This window comes from Bolinopsis microptera, chromosome 9 (assembly GCF_026151205.1).
Source record: "Bolinopsis microptera isolate Bmic1 chromosome 9, MBARI_Bmic_1.0, whole genome shotgun sequence".
Taxonomy (NCBI): Eukaryota; Metazoa; Ctenophora; class Tentaculata; order Lobata; family Bolinopsidae; genus Bolinopsis; species Bolinopsis microptera.
Window position 1 is genome coordinate 10,941,825 of NC_087080.1, and position 20,367 is coordinate 10,962,191.

At 40.8% G+C, this 20,367-nt stretch overlaps 1 protein-coding gene across 50 annotated transcripts in view; it reads right to left on the reverse strand.

Moving 5' to 3' along the window:
• The window catches only part of LOC134820355 (ras guanine nucleotide exchange factor Y-like), a 46,232-nt gene extending 29,105 nt beyond the window's left edge, over positions 1-17,127 (reverse strand). For 31 of the 50 annotated variants that reach the window (XM_063830717.1, XM_063830708.1, XM_063830693.1 and 28 more), the window contains exons 1-8: positions 17,032-17,127; positions 16,665-16,831; positions 16,301-16,445; positions 16,007-16,177; positions 15,470-15,607; positions 15,158-15,278; positions 14,694-14,717; positions 13,449-13,620 (exon numbers count right to left, since the gene is read on the reverse strand). In XM_063830717.1, coding sequence (XP_063686787.1) covers positions 13,449-13,620; positions 14,694-14,717; positions 15,158-15,278; positions 15,470-15,607; positions 16,007-16,177; positions 16,301-16,445; positions 16,665-16,831; positions 17,032-17,070 — 977 coding nt within the window. In that variant the 5' untranslated portion in view covers positions 17,071-17,127. The remainder of the gene's footprint in view (positions 1-13,448; positions 13,621-14,693; positions 14,718-15,157; positions 15,279-15,469; positions 15,608-16,006; positions 16,178-16,300; positions 16,446-16,664; positions 16,832-17,031) is intronic. The other 19 variants (XM_063830719.1, XM_063830713.1, XM_063830695.1 and 16 more) reach the window with 1 other exon arrangement.
• Between the last annotated feature and the right edge of the window lie 3,240 nt (positions 17,128-20,367).

Genomic DNA, 20,367 nt, shown 5'->3' on the forward strand with positions numbered 1-20,367 from the left:
CACCTCAATGTTACAATACCACTGTCTCTCAATACTTGCAGCCAGGTTGTCAGGCTGCCAGGTTGCTAGGTTGCCAGGTTGCTAGGCTGCCAGAGCCCCACCCTCCAGTGTAACCCAAACCACCAGGTGCTTGTTTCACGACGGTATATTATTATATACACTGTCTAGACTCCGTAATTATAATAGCCTTGTATAACATTAGCGGTACAGCCATAAACCACGGCTGTTTGACGTGCGACAATGCTGCATCATTATGAGATTGATTTGGTTCCCATAATGAACGAAACGGTGGGAATTCACAGCCTATGATGCCGTGCGTGATGCCGTGCGTGATGCCGTAAACCACCTGTCTCAACACTTGCAACTCCACACACTCGTTCAATGTTTTATTATGAGGTAACGTGAGCCAGGCGCTTTTAATTCAGTTTTACTGCATTAAGAACATTGAAGATAACAGTTGGAACGGCGCGGAACCGTTGAAGAGTTTATAATTTACATGTGTTATGGGGAATGTACTAGTTATGCTATGGGGAATGTACTAGTTCTGATAGAAATGTAGTTAGAAAATTAAACTGTAACATCTGTATTTTATATCAATCTGCTGCATCAAAATCAAATCCAAATCTCAACAGTCTATGTTATCCAATGTCCACTGCACCAATGTACGTACTAATTCATTCGAGAATCTAATGGAATGTATAGCAAGCTTGATGTCATCATCAGTACAGTATAAACCAAGTTACGTGACACGTCATCAGGCTGTTTATAGCTCTGACCAGATTACTCACTTACAACACCACATCTCCTGTCAAACTAACAGTTCAGGACATTGAGACCTACCTAACATGTATACACTAGGGTGGACCTTCTTCCAGTCACCACAGCTCTGTATTGACTGTGTAACAATGTTAATCTGTTTCCTCATTTTAAAACGGCTTTTCATTTGTCCAACAGCTATAACTTTAATGCACTTTCATCAAATTTCATGCTGCGCGGCTACTAAAGAATCGCCCAATCGTCCACCTGCAGAAAGGGATCAATCTGCTTAACAGCATGGCATACACAAATCTCAGACATGATATTAGTTGGGGATGTACAGAATACAGAGATCTCTTAGTAGTTACTTAGCGTCACTGGAATTATAGTGTACAATGTGTACCAACAACCTGCCAACAACTTTCATTAGTTGTAAACCTGTATTTCTGAGCAATTTCAGATATTAAAGGGGCGCTTCTTCGGAGAGCTGGATTGAGGTCGAGAATGTTGGTGTGAATGGCTTTATAATGCAGATCAGAAGATATTAGAATTTGGGGAGTCTTGGTACCAGCGATACATGATAATATTGCACTTTAGTGTACTCTTTAGGGATGATATTGTGATCGTTCGACCTTCTTTAGAACTTTGTATAATGAAGTATAGATTGATGTGCTAAAACAGAAATAACCAAATATTTGGACCTGATCCAGCTACAGGGAGCTGCTACTTGACACTTGACATAGTGTCATAATTCAAATGTATAATTCAAATGCTAGAATAGTTTAGGTTTTAAACTGTTGTCTTCACTTTTCTAGAACAATCAGCACAATAACTACATGCGTCTAAACAGAGTTAACCCTCGTTACATACCACACGTATAACTGCTACTGAGTCTACATGTACAGCTAAGCAGACACTAGACAGTCTAGAGCTTATTACAGTCATGGTTATGGTAAACCGTTCTTATGTCGGTAATACCCCGGTCGTGTTAAGGATAGTGCCTTTTGATCGGTCAATGCTTGAAGCTGATTGGCTAATCGCTGTCACGTGTCTGCAATACATGTTTCAGATCCCCACAAGTATTCAGATGTATCTTGGTATACAGCTGTGAAAGCCCTTTCACTTGCGACTGAGAAAGGAGGTGGACACAGATAGATCCGGAAAAGCTGGTTCAGATGGGGTACAGAGTGTGATTTTTTCCGCCAGAACTCCAGGGGATTACGTCTCTGGGGCTCCAGATTGTGCTTCGGATTCGGATAACCAGTTCCCGCCATATGTTTTAAGCTCCTGCAATTAAGTAATCTGTTACAGCTGGAGGCTACCAACAAGCTATATTAGCTACTTGTTTAAATACAGCACCTAAAGCACATTTTATTATACGTTATAGATCAAAAATTTGTCCATTGACTAATTGTCTGTTAGGTACGATCCGAGGTCCAATCGGATTACAACCGTGTAACGGATCTATCTCGGTCTCTTTGAGCAGTTTTTTTCTTCCGAAAACGCGGTCCGGTCGGGCACTTCATTCGCCTTTTACATTCTTATTACGTATTCTGTTGTTGCTGCAAATTAAGGCGTTCAAGATAACTGCATTACATTCTATGTTAGCCCGGATCGATATGTAGGTGTGATTTCAGACTACATCGCTCGCAGATCAGATTGAACTATGATCTTGGTCTTGCTGCGGGATTTATGTTTAGTATACACACTGTGTTAAATATCTGGCTAACTGTCCCTTGACCACGTTGTCAGAGATCTGGGCCCGTCTGAAGTACTGCGTAGGAGTTGGTCAGTTGGTTCCAAGTCGCTGCATCATCGTCAATCTCTGTGACTGAGTCGTCAGTATCACTGTTTCTTCCCTTCTCGATATCACTGTCCGCACTGATTCTTGTACTCTTGTACTAGTCGGAAGCCCACCTCTCTCTTAGAATTGGAGATCAGGAACTCTTTGGCGGCTTAAGATTGCCTTGTAGGTAAAGAGTCGCTCTGATAAACCACAACGCGAAGACTAATCGGACTCCAATAGATTCGGATAACCAAATACCAGTAGTATGTTTTAAGCTAAAATCAAATGAAGAATATTCTAGAAATCCAATACACTGATCAACCAACTTGCTGACATAGCACATTGTTTAAATACTGCACCTAACGCCATTATTAATTATACGTTATAAGATCAAAGAATATTGTCATTGAAAGTAAAATTGTTGTTAGCTACGATCCCGGTCCCAATCCCGGCTTAATCCCGGTCCCGGTCTTATTCCCGGTCCCTGCAGTTTTTTTCCATTCCCGGCCAGAAAAGCGGTCCCGGTCGATCCTTGCAGTTGTCTTTATACAGTTGTGTGCTTATTACGGTATTGCCGTGGTTGTTGAGGATAATGTTAAGGCTGTTTCAAAGGATAATGGCTGCTTAGCATCCTTGTTAAGCACTGAGTATGGAGTGTGTATTACAAACTACATTCGTACATTCGACAGACACGATTGAACACTAATGATATTGGTAGTAATGGTGCGGTATATATTTATGTTTAGTATTGAACAACTGGTAGATATAATAATCTGGGCCATGAGAAGGCTCCTTGAACAAGTAACAAGAGACCGACAAACTAAAGGCCTTTACATAATTGCTAGAGGCCTGAAGCTTTGGCCTGGGTACTGTAACACACGTGTAGATGATGATCTGTACATACAATCTGATGAAAAGCAATCTTTAATTAAATTGAGAAGACGTATAAGGTACACAGTACTATACCTTGGCTTTGTGTCGCTACGTAAACAAAATTTGACAAAATATGATGAACGGGGTCTAAGTAATTGTATTGACTAGAGCTTTATTCACGACACCTAAAAGGTTTATGTAACAGAACACATACAGGGTTAATAAGAACAATCTGGAATATTGTGAAAGGGGAGGACCCGGCCGGTGCAGTGCCTCCCCCGGTCGGTGCATAGTAAACACTGTATTTAAACGTTCACACGAGTAGCTTCTTGAAAATGCAATGTTATTCCCGAAAATCATATAGTTCAGCTCGGAGAAATACACACTGCACAGTTGAATCGGTTGAAAGTCTAAACAACTTTTTCAGAGGAAGAGCGTATTTACAGGAAACGAGAACACAATGGTTGAGCGGTTAACAGAGAAACGTTAACTCAACATATATTCCAGTGACCTAACCATTATTATGTAACCATTATAATGTAACTATTATAATGTACCATCTTCGCTTTGTAGGCGGCTAGTAATCTTAACCCTCTTATTAATGAAACTTACAGTAAGTAACAGAATTTGTAGCTCTCGATACTGGTAGGGTCAATTAGTTACATCACATAAACAATAATAAAGAATTGTGTATAATTAATCTCTTTATCGCCCTATTTTTCTATATTACATTATTTTCCTGGCTGTTCGTGTGGCTAATGTTTCCATACACTCTACATCATATAATTATGTCTTTATTTCTTAATGACAGTATCTCGGTAACATACGGAGTATTTCTATCTAATGAGACGAAATTAATAATGAAATACTCTAAATTCTTTTAAATTTAAAATAGCCAATGTCATTAAACAAAAGATGAAGATATTTATAAACATGGCGGACCTACAATTATATGGCACAGTAACAAATAAATCTCCCTCGATTAAACCTCGTAATCTAAAACAATTTCCCATGTCAGCTAAGATCAGTCATTACCGATACTCAAACCAACGATCATGCCCTTTTGTATTTATGCTACATCATATCTAGAGACACTGAAAATCAAGGGAACTTCAGGGCACCACGTGACAAGCTGGACCGTTCTGTTGTTTATGTGTGGGCATTACTCCAGTTTTCTTATACAGATATATCTTGATTATAGATCGCACATTAATAATAGCTGGTCGAGGTTGCGAGGATCACATCATCAATCATACCTTATTTGGAATAGTAATAACCATGGTTCATGACAGAATTCGCCCAAAAACCCGATTTACTAAATGTTCCTTACTAACCCCGTACCTATCCTACAGAATATGTAAGTTCAGTAGATTACATTTAAAGTGCTTAGTGAATATCATGCAGTCCACGGCTAAAGGTTACCATATCAATAAAATCATGAATCACTGAAGCTAAGGGCAGCCTAAATCACCACTTTCACCATTTTCAGGAAATAGCGTAAATACTAAATGGCAATGATAAAATGTTAAAAGGATAATTTTTATTTATTTTCCATGTAATTTTCTCAATTGATAGGCGAATTTAGCGAGGAATTATTCAGTTTCTGCATGTCAAGAATGACGTACTATTTATGGAAAGAAGTGCGAACGATGCAATGATGATTTCCATCTTTTGTATAATAAAGAGCTTCCGAACCACCGCATTATTAAGCGCAGTAGTTGCAGTGGTAATAATATCTGAGAGCTTTGGTCGGGCAATTCTGTCGAACTTAGTTAGTTTCTCTGGAATTGTATTAAACAAAAGATTTGAAAGTTTCGATACATTAAGGTACAGATTTGACAAGGACTCACAAGGTGTTCGCTACAGACTACAGTTATTGTTAATGTCAAGAGGGTTTTTAAGAATGAGTGGAATGTGGATCAGGGCACTTATGCTAAATTTATGAAGCTTGAAATCAAAAACTTATACCACGATAATAACAGATAGGAAGATAAGAAGAAACCAACTCACCTAACAGAAACAACACCAACACACCCAACGCAGCAACAACGAAACACCGAAGCACAATACCCCCGAATAATTCAAAGATTGTTAAGATATGATATCAACACAAAAGCAGGTCGAACGATTATCAAGCTGATCAAAGTGGGAGGGTTATCCCAGCGTGAAGCCGTTTATATTGGTTTGACATGACAAGTCCTTATTTGGTATAAACGAGTCGACTGTCTGCTAGCGCGACTCGCCGGGAGGAGGATAAAATGCGCGTTATTAAAGGTTTAATTTTGGTGGCATTATTGACTGGTGTTTACAAGTGGGAGTCGGAGAGGTTGGCAAGGGCAGGAAGTTTTGATTTCTGCGTGTGAAAAGAAAATTAATTTTAGTTTTTACGCTGAAAGTGTTGAAATTTAAGTTTTCTGGTTACTATTAATATTTGAATTTCAATAGTACCACAATTTCGGTTGTGACTTGACGTTTTAAAAGCGCTATCATGATAATTAAAGTGTCCTAGTACTCTAATCATACTCTGGAGTTAAATGAAGTAAAATGTCTAATCTAAATCTAAAGGTTATATAATTAGATGGTGAGTCGTGACAACGATTAAAAACTTACATTATAACCTTACGATTTATCCGAGAAGAAAGTGTCAATCCCACGAGAGTAAGATTCAAGAGACCAATACTATTGTCAGGAAGCAGGTGGTTTTAATACAAAATTAGGGTATATTTGAAAAAGTAAGTTTGAAAAATCGAATAACTTTGATGACGATGTGTAATGGTTCATCGGGAAAGCAATTATTGATACATGATTTGTACTGCAAGTCAAACTTCCTGATTGAGTTTGCTAGATATTTCGTCACCCCAATTACTCCAATGTAAGATCAGAGGTGGTGTTACACTTATCAAGCTTCTAGGCACTTACTCACTGCACACTCACTACACACTACACACCACTCACTACACACTACACACAACACACAACACACTACACACTACACACTACACACTACACACTACACACTACACACTACACACTACACACTACACACTACACACTACACACTACACACTACACACTACAGATCCCTGTGTAATGGTTTTAACACTGCTCCATTATAGGTTCCATTAGCGACAAAGACCTGACCTAAGCAAAGCTGAGTTCCGGCTTCAACAATAATGTAACCATGCACAATATAATATCTCACTATAGTTTAGACTGCAGAAGAGTTCATTCCTTACAGAACAAAATTATAAAGATCATCTAATCCTTCTTAGCATACAAGATTTATGAAATTAATAGGTTAAATAGGTCTGAATTGTGTTCAGCTGTGCAACAGGGATATGCTCATATTGTGCTCACTGCAGTCTGCACGGGCTGCACAATATCCTTTTAACAGGAATATACTGTGAATGTAATTGGAGCAATGTTCATACAGAGTATGTACGAGCAATGTTCATTATTCAAATAATGTTTTGCATTATGCATATTTACATGCTGTCGACTAACTCGCTCCACTTCATTTCATGTTGCAATTTCATGGTTCGAGACGGGCACTGCAATCAGGTAATTGTAACGATATGGGAGAGCTCAGCAACAAAAGGAAATGTAAAAACTGGAGGTTCATGCTGCAAACCTCTTGAAGTCTTACGACGGTCAGCTAAATCTGCATAATAAAAGTTGAAAATACGAAAAGGAATACGAAAAGGAATTTCAATAGCGACCATGATTATAATATAAGTGAAGTGCGACAACCAAAGTTATCAGACATGTTCATGAAAAATAAAACTCAGAACCCAAAACCCAAAACCCAAAACACCACACATGATTTGACATTATAATAATTAATAATACTTACATAAACCGGTCTCCAGTACCATCACAATCCTCAATACGGGGGGGGGGGGGGGGGGGGGGGATCATGTTATTTTTTGTCCGTTTTTGTCCGTTTTTGTCCGTTAATTTTTGTCCGTTTTGAAAATATAGCTGCCAAACGGACAAAAACGGACAAAAACGGACAAAAACGGACAAAAATTGTAACTTTTGATTTAAATTTTCTCCACAATTTGTAACAGGCTATCTGCAGAAATGGGTAGCCCGGTTAATGACCATGGTCCTTTCTCAAACTTTTAATCTTCAATTAGGCACAAAGAATAGTCTACACATTTTTTAATAACATAAAAAGGGATGAAAAGTTGTATTACTAGAGAGGACTTAGGAGGACTGAGGAGGGGAGGACTTAGAAGGAAGAGGAGGATTGAGGAGGAGGAGGACTGAGTAGTAGAAGGAGGAAGAAGACTGAGGAGGATCAGGAGGACCCAGGAAGAGGAGGAAGAGGAGGAGGACTGAGGAGGAGAAGGAGGACCCAAGAGGAGGAACCAGGAAGAAGAGGAGGAGGAGGACTGAGAAGGAGGAGTGAGACTGAGAAGGAGAACTGAGGAGGAGGAATGAATAGGAGGAGGAGGAGAAGAAGGACTCAAGAGGAGGACTGAGGAGGAGGAGGACTAAGGAGAAGGATGAGGAGGAGGACCCAAGAGGAGGAGGACCCAGGAGGAGGACCCAGGAAAAGGCCCCAAAAGGAGGACTGGGGAGGAGGACTGATGAGGACTGATGGGGACTGATAAAGAGGACTAAGGACGAGGAGGAGGAGGAGGAGAAGGAGTGAGCAGTGAGGAGGAGGACTGATGAGGAGAAGGAGGTGTATGAGGAGGATGAGGAGGAGAAAGGAGATGAAGGAAGGAGATGAAGGATGAGGATAAGGAGGACTGAGGAGGACTGGTGAAGAGGACTGATGAGGAGGAGGACTGAGAAGGGGAGGACTTAGGAGGACTGAGGAGGGGAGAACTTAGGAGGAAGAGGAGGATTGAGGAGGAGGAGGACTGAGGAGTAGAAGGAGGAAGAAGACTGAGGAGGATCAGGAGGACCCAGGAGGAGGAGGAAGAGGAGAAGGACTTAGGAGGAGAAGGAGGACCCAGGAGGAGGAACCAGGAAGAAGAGGAGGAGGAGGACTGAGAAGGAGGACTGAGAAGGAGAAGGAGGACTGATGAGGAGGATGAGGATGAGGAGGAGGGTGACTGGGGAAAGGATTGAGGAGGAGGAGGAGGACTGAGGAGGAGGACTGAGGAGGAGGACCCAGGAGGAGGACACAGGAAAAGGCCCCAGGAGGAGGAGGATGACTTGGGAGGAGGAGGACTGATGAGGACTAATGACGAGGACTGAGGACGAGGAGGAGGAGGACTGAGGAGGAGGACTGAGGAGGACTGATGAGGAGGAGAAGTAAGTGGATGAAGAGGATGAGGAGGACTGAGGAGGAGGACTGGTGAGGAGAAGGAGGAGGACCCAGGAGGAAAAGGAGGAGGAGGAGGATAACTGAGGAGGAGGAGAAGGACCGAGGAGGAGAAGAGGGATCCAGGAGGAGAACCCAGGAGGAGGAGGAGGAGGACTGAGGAGGAGGACTAAGGAGAAGGAGGACTGATGGGGAGGATGAGGAGGAGGGTGACTGGGTAAAGGACTGAGAAGGACTGAGGAGGAGAATGCGGACTGAGGAGGAGGAACCAGGAAAAGGAGGAGGAGGAGGACTGAAGAGAAGGACTGAGAAGGCGAAGGAGGACTGATGAGGAGGATGAGGATGAGGAGGAGGGTGACTGGGGGAGGACTGAGGAGGAGGGTGACTGCGGGAGGACTGAGGAATATGAGGAAGACTGAGGAGGAGGAGGAAGAGGAGAAGGACTGAGGAGGAGAAGGGCTGAGGAGCAGAGGCACATATTAGGTGCGGTAAAAAAATCGAAATTATGCGGTACCGCACCCGACTATAAAGGTAAAATGTGCGGTAAGGTGCGGTAAATTTTTACCAATTATGCGGCAAATGTGCGACGATTTTTTCGAAATTTGTGCGGGAATTGTGCGGTTTTCTTTTGCATTTTCTGAAGGACTTTTGAAATTCTAAACGTATAACCGCCGCTCTTATCAAAAATAGGTCTGTTTATGTGTTACTGAGGGTGTAGTTCTTTACTAAGACCATGATTGAACCTATATTGAGATTCAATTATCTGAGAAAGTGAGAACAGTGACTTGATCTGGTAGAGATCAGGAGACAGTTATTTGAAGACGCCTCTTGATAGAGTCGATCAGATCCCATGCGTGATCGCAAATATGTGACACGCTTGTTGGCATTGATCGTCAGTACTTGCAAACCATTTGATCCAAGATCCATTAAGCCCACTATAAAGCCAGCGCTACAACGAATAGAGCTCATTACCAGATAAAAAGGACTGCAGGTATGATCGAAGTACGGTAACGACGAGGGTTCCATAACGGCCTGGGTCACGGTCCCGAAAGGGCCTGGGTCACGGTCCCGAAAGGGCCTGGGTCACGTGGTAACTGGGTCACGTGGCCTAGGTATGAGTTCCAAAAGGGCCTGGGTCACGGTCCCGAAAGGGCCTGGGTCAGGGTCCCGAAAGGGCCTGGGTCACGTGGTAACTGGGTCACGTGGCCTAGGTATGAGTTCCAAAAGGGCCTGGGTCACGGTCCCGAAAGGGCCTGAGTCAGGGTCCCGAAAGGGCCTGGGTCACGGACCCGAATGGGCCTGGGTCAGGGTCCCGAAATGGCCTGGGTCACGTGGTAACTGGGTCACGTGGCCTAGGTATGAGTTCCAAAAGGGCCTGGGTCACGGTCCCGAAAGGGCCTGAGTCACGGTCCTAAAAGGGCCTGAGTCACGGTCCTAAAAGGGCCTGAGTCACGGTCCTAAAAGGGCCTGAGTCACCGGTCACAGTCCTAAAAGGGCCCGACTTTTAACATATTTTGGTTTTTACACTCGAAAATCAGAACGCGAAAATTTCAAAATTATGCGAAATTACGCGGAAAATGCTAGATTATGCGGAAATATGCAGAAAATTACAAAATGTGCGGAAGTGTGCGGAAAACAATAACTTATGCGGAAATGTGCGGAAAACGGTAAATTGTGCGATCCCGCACCCATCGCACCTAATATGTGCCTCTGCAGTGAGGAGGAGAAGGACTGAGGAGGAGAAGCAGGAGGAGGAGGACCCAGGAGGATGAGGACCCAGGAGGAGGACCCAAGAAAAGGCCCCAGGAGGAGGAGGAGGAGGACTGGGGAGAAGGAGGACTGTTGAGGACGAGGAGGAGTAAAAGAAGGACTGAGGAGGGGAGGAGGAAGGGGACTGAGGAGGATCAGGAAGACCCAGGAGGAGGAGGACCCAGGAGGAGGACCCAGGAGGAGGAGGAGGAGGACTGAGGAGGATGACTGAGGAGGAGGAGGACTGAGGAGGAGGAGGAGGACTGAGAAGGAGGAGGACTGAGGAGGAGGAGGAGTGAATAGGAGGAGGAGGGGGACTGGGCACTGGGCAGGACTGAGGAGGAGGAGGACTGAGGAGGAGGATGAGGAGGAGGACTGAGAAGGAGGACTGAGCTGAGGAGGAGGACTGAAGACTGAGGAGGATGAAGAGGAGGTGGACCCAAGAGGAGGAGGTCCCAGGAGGAGGACCCAGGAGGAGGACTCAGGAGGAGGAGGAGGATGACTGAGGAAGACTGAGGAGGAGGAGGAGGAGGAGGAGGAGGAGGAGGAGGAGGAGGAGGAGGAGGAGGAGGAGGAGGAGGAGGAGGAGGAGGAGGAGGAGGAGGAGGAGGAGGAGGAGGAGGAGGAGGAGGAGTAGGAGGAGGAGGAGGAGGAGGAAGCATCTAAATATTATTTCCATTTTTGTTATTTTTTGTCCGTTTTTGTCCGCTCTATTTTTTGTCCGTTTTGATAATATAGGGTTCCGAACGGAAAAAACGGATAAAAAACAGGATCCCCCAGGAGGAGGAGGAGGAGAAGGATGACTGAGGAGGAGGACTGAGGAGGACTGAGAAGGAGGAGGACTGAGGAGTACTGAGGAGGATCGCTGAGGAGGATCGCTGAGGAGGATGGCTGAGGAGGATGACTGAGGAGGATGACTGAGAGGGAGGAGGAGGAGGACTGAGGAGGAGGAGGAGAAAGAGGACCCAGGAGGAGGACTCAGGAGAAAGAGGAGGAGGAGGACTCAGAAGGAGGAATGAGGAGGACTCAGAAGGAGGAATGAGAAGGAGGAGAACTGAGGAGGAGGAGGAGGAGGACTGAATAGGAGGAGGAGGGGGACTGGGGGAGGACTGAGGAGGAGGAGGACTGACGAGAAGGATGAGGAGGAGGACTGAGGAGAAGGACTGAGGACTGAGGAGGAAGAGGAGGAGGATGAAGAGGAGGAGGAGGACCCAAGAGGAGGAGGACTGAGGAGGATGATGAGGACTGCAGAGGAGGAGGATTGAGGAGGACTGAGGAGGACTGAGGAGGATGGCTGAGGAGGATGGCTGAGGAGGATGACTGAGAGGGAGGGGGAGGAGGAGGAGGAGGACTCAGGAGGAGGACTCAGGAGGAGGACTCAGGAGGAGGACTGAGGAGGACTGAGAAGGAGGAGGACTGAGGAGAACTGAGGAGGATGAGGAGGAGGACTGAATAGAAGGAGGAGGAGGGGGACTGGTGGAGGACTGAGGAGGAGGATTGAAGAGGACTGAGGAGAAGGATGAGGAGGAGGACTGAGGAGAAGGACTGAGGACTGAGGAGGAAGAGGAGGAGGATGAAGAGGAGGAGGATGAAGAGGAGGAGGAGGAGGACTCAGGAGGAGGACTCAGGAGGAGGAGGAGGACTCAGGAGGATGACTGAGGAGGTGGAAGAGGAGGAGGAGGAGGAGGAGGAGGAGGAGGAGGAGGAGGAGGAGGAGGAGGAGGAGGAGGAGGAGGAGGAGGAGGAAGAGGAGGAAGCATCTAAATGTTATTTCAATTTTTGTCCGTTTTTGTCCGTTTTTGTCCGTTTTTGTCCGCTTTATTTTTTGTCCGTTTTGAAAATATAGCTGCCAAACGGACAAAAAACATGATCCCCCCCCCCCCTCAATACCCAAAACAGCACCAAAACACCGCCTTATCATGAAACTTTAGAAACTAAAACAAACAAACTCAACCATCCAAAAAAATCAACCATCCAAAACCAACTCAAAACAATAAAGGTACGAAGTTAGCTATACACCAAACAATTCACTATATCTCTCTCTAGAGTGTTCTAAAATCTAAAAGCTGGATTGTCAAGGTGGTGTGATGAGTTCCCCAGGTATTGGGTTACCAACTCGTTCAGTTACAGGGGCAGCAGACCGAATAAAACAGTGGTAAACGGAATATTCTACTTAGGTATTAGAACCAGACTCGCTCTATGTTATAGTACAGGAAGGAGGGAGGGAGGGAGGGAGGGAGGTTGTATTGTAAACACTACAGCTAGCAAGTGACTCAGGCAGAATTTGAACAAACAACCTAGTAAACAAACAACCTAGTAAACAAACAAACAACCTAGTAAACAAACAAACAACAAAACACAAAGGTTTGACAAACAAACAAACAACCTAGTAAACAAACAAACAAACAACCTAATAAACAAACAAACAACCTAGTAAACAAACAAACAACAAAACACAAAGGTTTGACAAACAAACAACCTAGTAAACAAACAAACAAACAACCTAGTAAACAAACAAACAACCTAGTAAACAAACAAACAACCTAGTAAACAAACAAACAAACAACCTAATAAACAAACAAACAACCTAGTAAACAAACAAACAACATAGTAAACAAACAAACAACCTAGTAAACACACAAACAAACAACCTAGTAAACAAACAAACAACCTAATAAACAAACAAACAACCTAGTAAACAAACAAACAACCTAGTAAACAAACAAACAACCTAGTAAACAAACAAACAACCTAGTAAACAAACAAACAACCTAGTAAACAAACAAACAACCTAATAAACAAACAAACAACCTAGTAAACAAACAAACAACCTAATAAACAAACAAACAAACAACCTAGTAAACAAACAAACAACCTAATAAACAAACAAACAAACAACCTAATAAACAAACAAACAAACAACCTAGTAAACAAACAAACAACCTAGTAAACAAACAAACAACCTAGTAAACAAACAAACTAACAATGAATAAGCGGCCCTACCTGCTCTTCTCATGAGGGGCCGGGTTGTGTGTAGGTTTAGGTGTCATGCTGAGCACCGGAGGATCCTTCACTGTTAACAGCTCCGTCTCCATCAGAGGACACATCTCCACCCCTGTAGTCTTCTCCTCCACGAATATCTTTATCAGGTGCTCTGGGGTGTATCCTACCAGACCTGAGGGAGGAAAGAGGGGTTAGAGGGGTTCGGGTAGATATATAGAGGGGTCAGCTAGCGAGGGGTTGAGGTAGAGAGGGGCCAGCTAGCTGGGAACATTTACGATGGTGAGGTTCACACTAGTCCTATAATTACTTTAAAATTATTATAAAAATAATTGTCTTATTAAATAATTGTTTTATTAAATTAAATTAAAATCACTTTTTAGTAGCTGAGCAGTGAATATCTGGGTAATTAATATTTAGAGAGCCGAGTGGTTACATTTCTGTCGTAGAGTTCAGTTAATTTGTAATATATCTACATTATATGTTATACAGACATGATAATATAGACTTGTATTATGAGACATGATCTACTGTTTATGTACGATCATCATGCTTCCAATTATGTTTTGAAACGTCATCCGATGACTTCGTAATGGTGACGTCGGCTTCCCTAACAATTCTACGTGTGAGGCAAAAGATTCGCCCAACTATAAAAGATACTGATGCGATTAATATTACAAATATTTTAGCACAGTTTAAAAACGGCATGCACATTTAGTACTTGTACATTACATTTCTATGGCGAAGCTTATTTGCCTCCGAAGATACTAAGTTCATAGTGACATAGAAAAAGTTAATCCTCATCACATATTAGCATGCTAAAATGGTAAATGTTTTCTACTCGTTTGTCAAACATTAAATATCATGCTTAGCAGTTCAAGCAATTTATCGCATTTATCTTTAAAATCAATAAATAACGAGTGAAATGGTTTACAATTACATAGTAATTTATTGTATGGTGTATACTCATAGTCTTAGAATTGGACTCAGTGATGCCACTACCATGCCAGTGAGTCAGCCTTATTTTACTGATATTGACACTAGCCACCCTCAGAATTTTCTATTGACAATTTACGAACATTTTTATGAATATTTCGATTATGAATCAGTAATATAAAGATCACATTTTCAAAGATTTCGATTTTTATTGCCATTCAAGTGACATTGCAGTGTCGGTCATTGCAACGTGTAAGATCATAGCGACTAGCAGTAGCCTGAGTAGCCTTCTACTTGACACAGCAAACTTACCTTTAATATCTTCATCATTATCTCCTAGACACAAGGAAATGTTTTGCGTAAGTGTTTCTAAAATTAATCTTCAGTGCAGAACGAAAAGTTTACAGTCATGATAATATCGTCATCAGAAATCGTTGAAAATTATTAATTCCCTTTTTTTAATCTTAAAAATAAAAATAAAATCATTCGTACAACTGTTCAACGATTCAATTTCACCTTTGAAATGGTGTTTAATGTTCAGCTAATATCTGTAATCAGCATCATGCCCAAATGCCCAATACTTTATAATTTGCTAATGCTTCTACAATAAAATCTTCATCAACAGCTCATTCAAATCTAATTTAAAATAAATTTAGACAAATCGTGGATAACGAGCTTTTTCAAGTTGAGAACAGGTTACATTTCGCAAAATTTGGGCTTAAAAATATGCAAATAAAAACCGGGACAATTATAAACTCCAGATAAATGATGCTAACCTCCGAGAATACTCTCACAGTTCTTCTTCAGCTCCTCGATCAGATCTGTCTCTATGTCCCCGAACCTTTTAGCAAACTCCACAATCAGGTTCAGATGAGTTTGCTCCATCTCTCCGAAAAACTGAAGAAAAAATACTCGTTTTAAGCGAAGGAATTTCCCATAATTTAGTATTTTACACAACAATTAAAAGAAATCATTAGTGAACCTTAAAACTGCAAAACAGACATTTCAAATAAGCTTTCAAAAACTAAATCAAGCAGTTACTTTACAAAGATATGGCGGAAAATGTTGTAAAATAAAATAACAATAACCTTGCAAGAGTTAGTCATGTCCTCATTGTACTCCTCCTGAGCTTTGTTGTACTTCTCAACACTTGCTTTATACGTGTTCTCAGCTAGCACGAACGCGTCCTGACTTCTTGTGAACTTTTGTTGCATTTTCTCTGTCTCCTAGGATTTGTAGAGATGAAAATATCGACCAGTTGCTTAGTGCTTATCGGCTGCAAAGGGCCTTGACAACAAAGGTATATAATGTAAAAGTGATACGGGTTATGGATATGTAATTAAGACGATGAAACAATTTGTACTTTATAGACAAAAATTGTGCTGGGATACAAGGATACAAGCTAAGGATACAAGCTAAGGGTACAAGGATACGAGGATACCAAGATACAAGAGTACAAGGGTACAAAAGTGGTTATTACTTTATTGTATACATAATAGTTGTAATCCTGAAGATAATTTAAGTTAATAAAAAAGAATTCCAATTATTTACAAGGAAGTAGGTATAATTACGAAATGTTATGCTACAATGGTTATATCGTTGCGTATAAAAAATATAGAACCCACCTTATCAGTTTTATCAGCAGCTAATCCTGCTTTGGTGAAGCTTTCTTCACTCTCTATCAGATCCTTGTGTTTCTGTTGGTAAAGTTTCTTGCACTTGTTTACATGCTCCAGTGAGTTCTTTATGTTGTTCAGTGCAGCAGCTGTTTTTACTACATCTGCTTGATCTTTCAGCTGAGATAATAGAAATAAATCAGATGTATTTATGTAACAATCGGATTAACATTTGGACACCAGTGCAAATAAAAAGTAACATGTTTTAAAACTTATATCTTATCAAAGTCTGAATGAACATACCATTTTGTTAGTTTTTGAAGTTGAATCTGTTTTGAAGGTGTTTAATTCTTGACAAAGTTCCTTGAATTTAGTAGAAAAATCCCCATGAATTTTGCTCATGTTCTCCATGTACTTCTTGACGACAGTCCACACAGGTAAAAAGGACCTGATAGTTATCATTAATACATATTTTTAGGGAAGAAAAGCATATTTTGGAGAGAGGTTAGGTGACAACAGCTCAAGTAATAACGTGTGGTCCTTAGCTTTTGAGTAAGTAGTTGTTTCTTCTATTTTATGTACAAATTAGTTGTAGTAAACTTGCACAGTGTTGTATATACCAAGCTATGAAAGAACATGTTTACAAAAATTTTTCCCCTTAACTTACCCAACTGCATTAATAGTTGTTGCCTTTTCAGACAATCGTCTCAAAGACTTGGAGAATGCTTCCTCATAGTTACCCCGTTCTCTTAAAATCTCATGAAACTCTTTGGAAGCAGAAACAGCTTGTTTCATGTTGGTGAGAAGCACATCATATCCAGCATTTTTGTCTCCCTAAATTGATGAAATTTTGAATCAGATTTTTAAATGAGATTCATTTTTCAACGATTGTGTTTGTCTTAAAGGCAATTTCACTATGTACCCAGTATGATTGAAGTCAAAATAAATACATGAATAAAGTCAAATTTTATACAACAATTTAAAATTGGTGGAATAATAACATTAAAGTCTTGAATACAAAAATTGTTGCTCACCCAAAAGTACTGCTGGAACGCATCCCCTGGGGCTACCATTAACTTTCTTTTGGTTTAACCCTGATAGAAGCTATAACCTATGATCTGAAGAAGTGTTTATTACATTTGAAAGTCATACGATTAGTTAGGCAAAATAAAATTGATCAATCCAAATTAATACATTTCATGTCACATTGGATCCATTTTACAGAAATATCCATCCAATAGTAATAAAGCAAATTTTAGGGAGTGTAAAGTAATTGTAAACAATATTGATTAACAATAGCAGCATGGTGACGACATAGATAGAGGGATGATGGTCATTCAATAAATAACAGTCTTTTAATACCAATTGTACAGAAACAGATATGAACATTGGATGCTCACAGATAGGTGTTACTAGCATTCAAGCTTTTTGCTTCTAACAACTCAATATGGTTGCACACTCCAGTCTGCTAGTACATATGAATCGAGATTCATGATCCTAATGACTAGTCCACCCTCCTCACTAAACCCTCAAGCCTCAATCATGGCTATGTGATCATTTGGCTAATTTAACCATAGGGGCTGCATAGACGAAATCTTTAACCCACTCCAGAGATTGATGGCAGGGCTCCGGCTCTAACCTGCAACTTGCAGAGTAAAAGTCATCTATACTATTACTACATGGATAAATCAATTCCCCACTGCGATCAATCAATTTATCAAAAAATGTTATTCCCATGGCTATTATTACTACACTATACTAACTAAACATTTTATAGCAATAACCAAGCCTCCGCAAAGTGCCCGATTGGTTGGAGCGTCCAGGGTTTTATCCCAGTGTTACCTAGTCTTGTAGTCTAGGGACCAGGGAGTTATCTAAGAATCCCATTGGATTTGTTATGCAAATTTACACATAGTATGACTAATATCTCCTAGGTTGGCTCAACTATCAGACAACTAAGATCGAGGATTAACTGATGAAGGACCCTGCCAAATATCAGGGGGTCTTTTTAGGGTACCCCTTTACTCTTTAATTCATCTAACTCGAATGCACAAAATATTTCATGAGCTCTGAATAATGCACTTTTCAGCACTAGTAGTCAGTAGTGTCTCCACAAACCAAGAAGCCTCTCCAATTAAACTTAATATGCTATTTCAATTCGTAACAACAAAACTATAGGACCACAATTGGTCGGCTCTTACTAATTCGCTCGCCCAAAAATTTCACGTGACTTTGGTTTTTATGGTTTTGCAGCTGTAAAAAACGGTTTTACATAAACCCTTATCCCAACCCCAACCCTAGCCTTGGAGGACTTTGTTAACGGGTGATACTCGTAAAATATTTGTTCCATATATTATGGACCGTCGACGAGTCCAACTCGGCGCGCGTCCTGGTAGGTTATAAACCTACAAAGAATTTCAAGAAAACAACAAATTTTTATTTAAATCAATTATAGCAACAATTTGAAAAACTTTAAAGTTCTTCTATTACCATGGAATATACTACAGGTATGGTGACTTGGGCTATTGAGTTGTAAAGTAGATTAAGATTAGTAAACATGCACTTGCATTGTATATTTTATAACATTATGTCTTTCCAGATCCCCATCTGGGATTAACAATGTTTTTGTTCTTTACCATTCAAAATAAAGTCTAGCTTTTTCTCCACAGAGTTAATAAGGCCGTTTGTGATCCATGGATTTGTTATATTATTTCATTTGGTGGTTTTTGGTGAAGCCAATTTGCAAGATATATCTATCTTTTCTTGAAACAGATCCATGAAGGATTCAAAAGAGTCACATCTGTGGTAGAATGTATCTATGTCGTTTTCAATTTCTTCACAGAGCTTTAAATCAAGGTTTGCATTACTATAGTTATAATAAATGGTTGTTTTTCAGGTGATTTATTCTGTTCCGAACTAGCATCAGAAGTCATTACTTGAAGGCAGATAATGGGCTGGTGATGTGAAGCATTATCCTGAATAACTCCAGATATAGTTGATGAGTGAATGTCATTAGTGTGTATGTTATCAATGCACGTTTTTGAGCAGTGGGGCATTTGATGTGTGGGAATGGATATTGTGGGCGTGAACCCATGACTATAAATGACTTCCTCAAATATATCTTCATCTGGGCCTGATAAATTGGTTATGTTAACTTGAAGTCCCCTAACATGCATGCTTTATGTCCTTTAAGTACAGTAAGAACTTCTTTTTACTGTGCATTGAAGTTAGCAAGTGGATTGCTTGGTGAGCGGTATACAACTCCAACTGTTACTGGTAATATTCTTGCTTCGCATCGACAAGATCGTTGCTCTGCTTCGCAGAGCAATGATCTGGAATGGTTGACATCGTCAATCAAACCCTAGCTGCACAGCCCCGAAGCTCAAAGCTATCCATAACCCTTACCACAACCCTAATTAATCCTAGTAAAACAAAATTTAGTAAAACAAAATTTTTATTTACCACAAAACAATCAATACATATTTAATATTATTATACATTTACAAATAAATCTAAATTTAAATTCAGCTATATACACAATACGCAGCCCGCCGCGCAGACAGCCACACATTGCTGAGAGATTCTCAGGTGCAGATGTAAGCGCCGCGCGCGCGAGGTTTGTTATCTTACAATTACATGTCACGATATATTAACCTGAGCCCTAAACAATCGAATTCATGTTTTACTAGCATATCACGTAACCAAAACGGTTTTTGCCCATAACTGTCCAGGGAAGCATTTTTACCCTACGTCATGAGGGTTTATTCGGAATCAGCGTCCAAAAATACACCGACTTAGATCAATTTCATACCTAAAAGGCCTTTTCACAGGAATTTGCTGAAAATTTGGGCGAGTGATTTAGTAGGAGCGCAATTGATCGTCAATCGTGTAATATGCAAATTATATTCTGGATGCATAAGAACAATATTGAATATAGTAATATAAATAGTAAAATTTTGATTGATATATTTGATGACGCGAAATATTAGCCTCTAAAATGTAAACAAAACTTGTAGCGCGATGCACTACTGGGCCGCGCATCCAATAATGCTTCTCGATCTCGCAACCACAGTATGCAAATCAGCGAAATGCGAAAGATTAACATCGTGAATCAAAACAAAACTAAAAAAGAAAATATTAATGAAAGTATCAGGATAAAAATGCAAAAATACTTAATTTAAATATGTAATACTAATTAAATAAATGGTCTAGACAAACTTTTTATTTTATAGACTTGAAATATTTCATCACATTCAATTTTTTTCATACTTGCGTGTTAATTGCTTTCATGTTGCTGTTTTGTAAATTTGTATTTTCAATTTGACATACTTGTCACGCTACACACAATGCAAAATTAAGCAAAGGTCGCG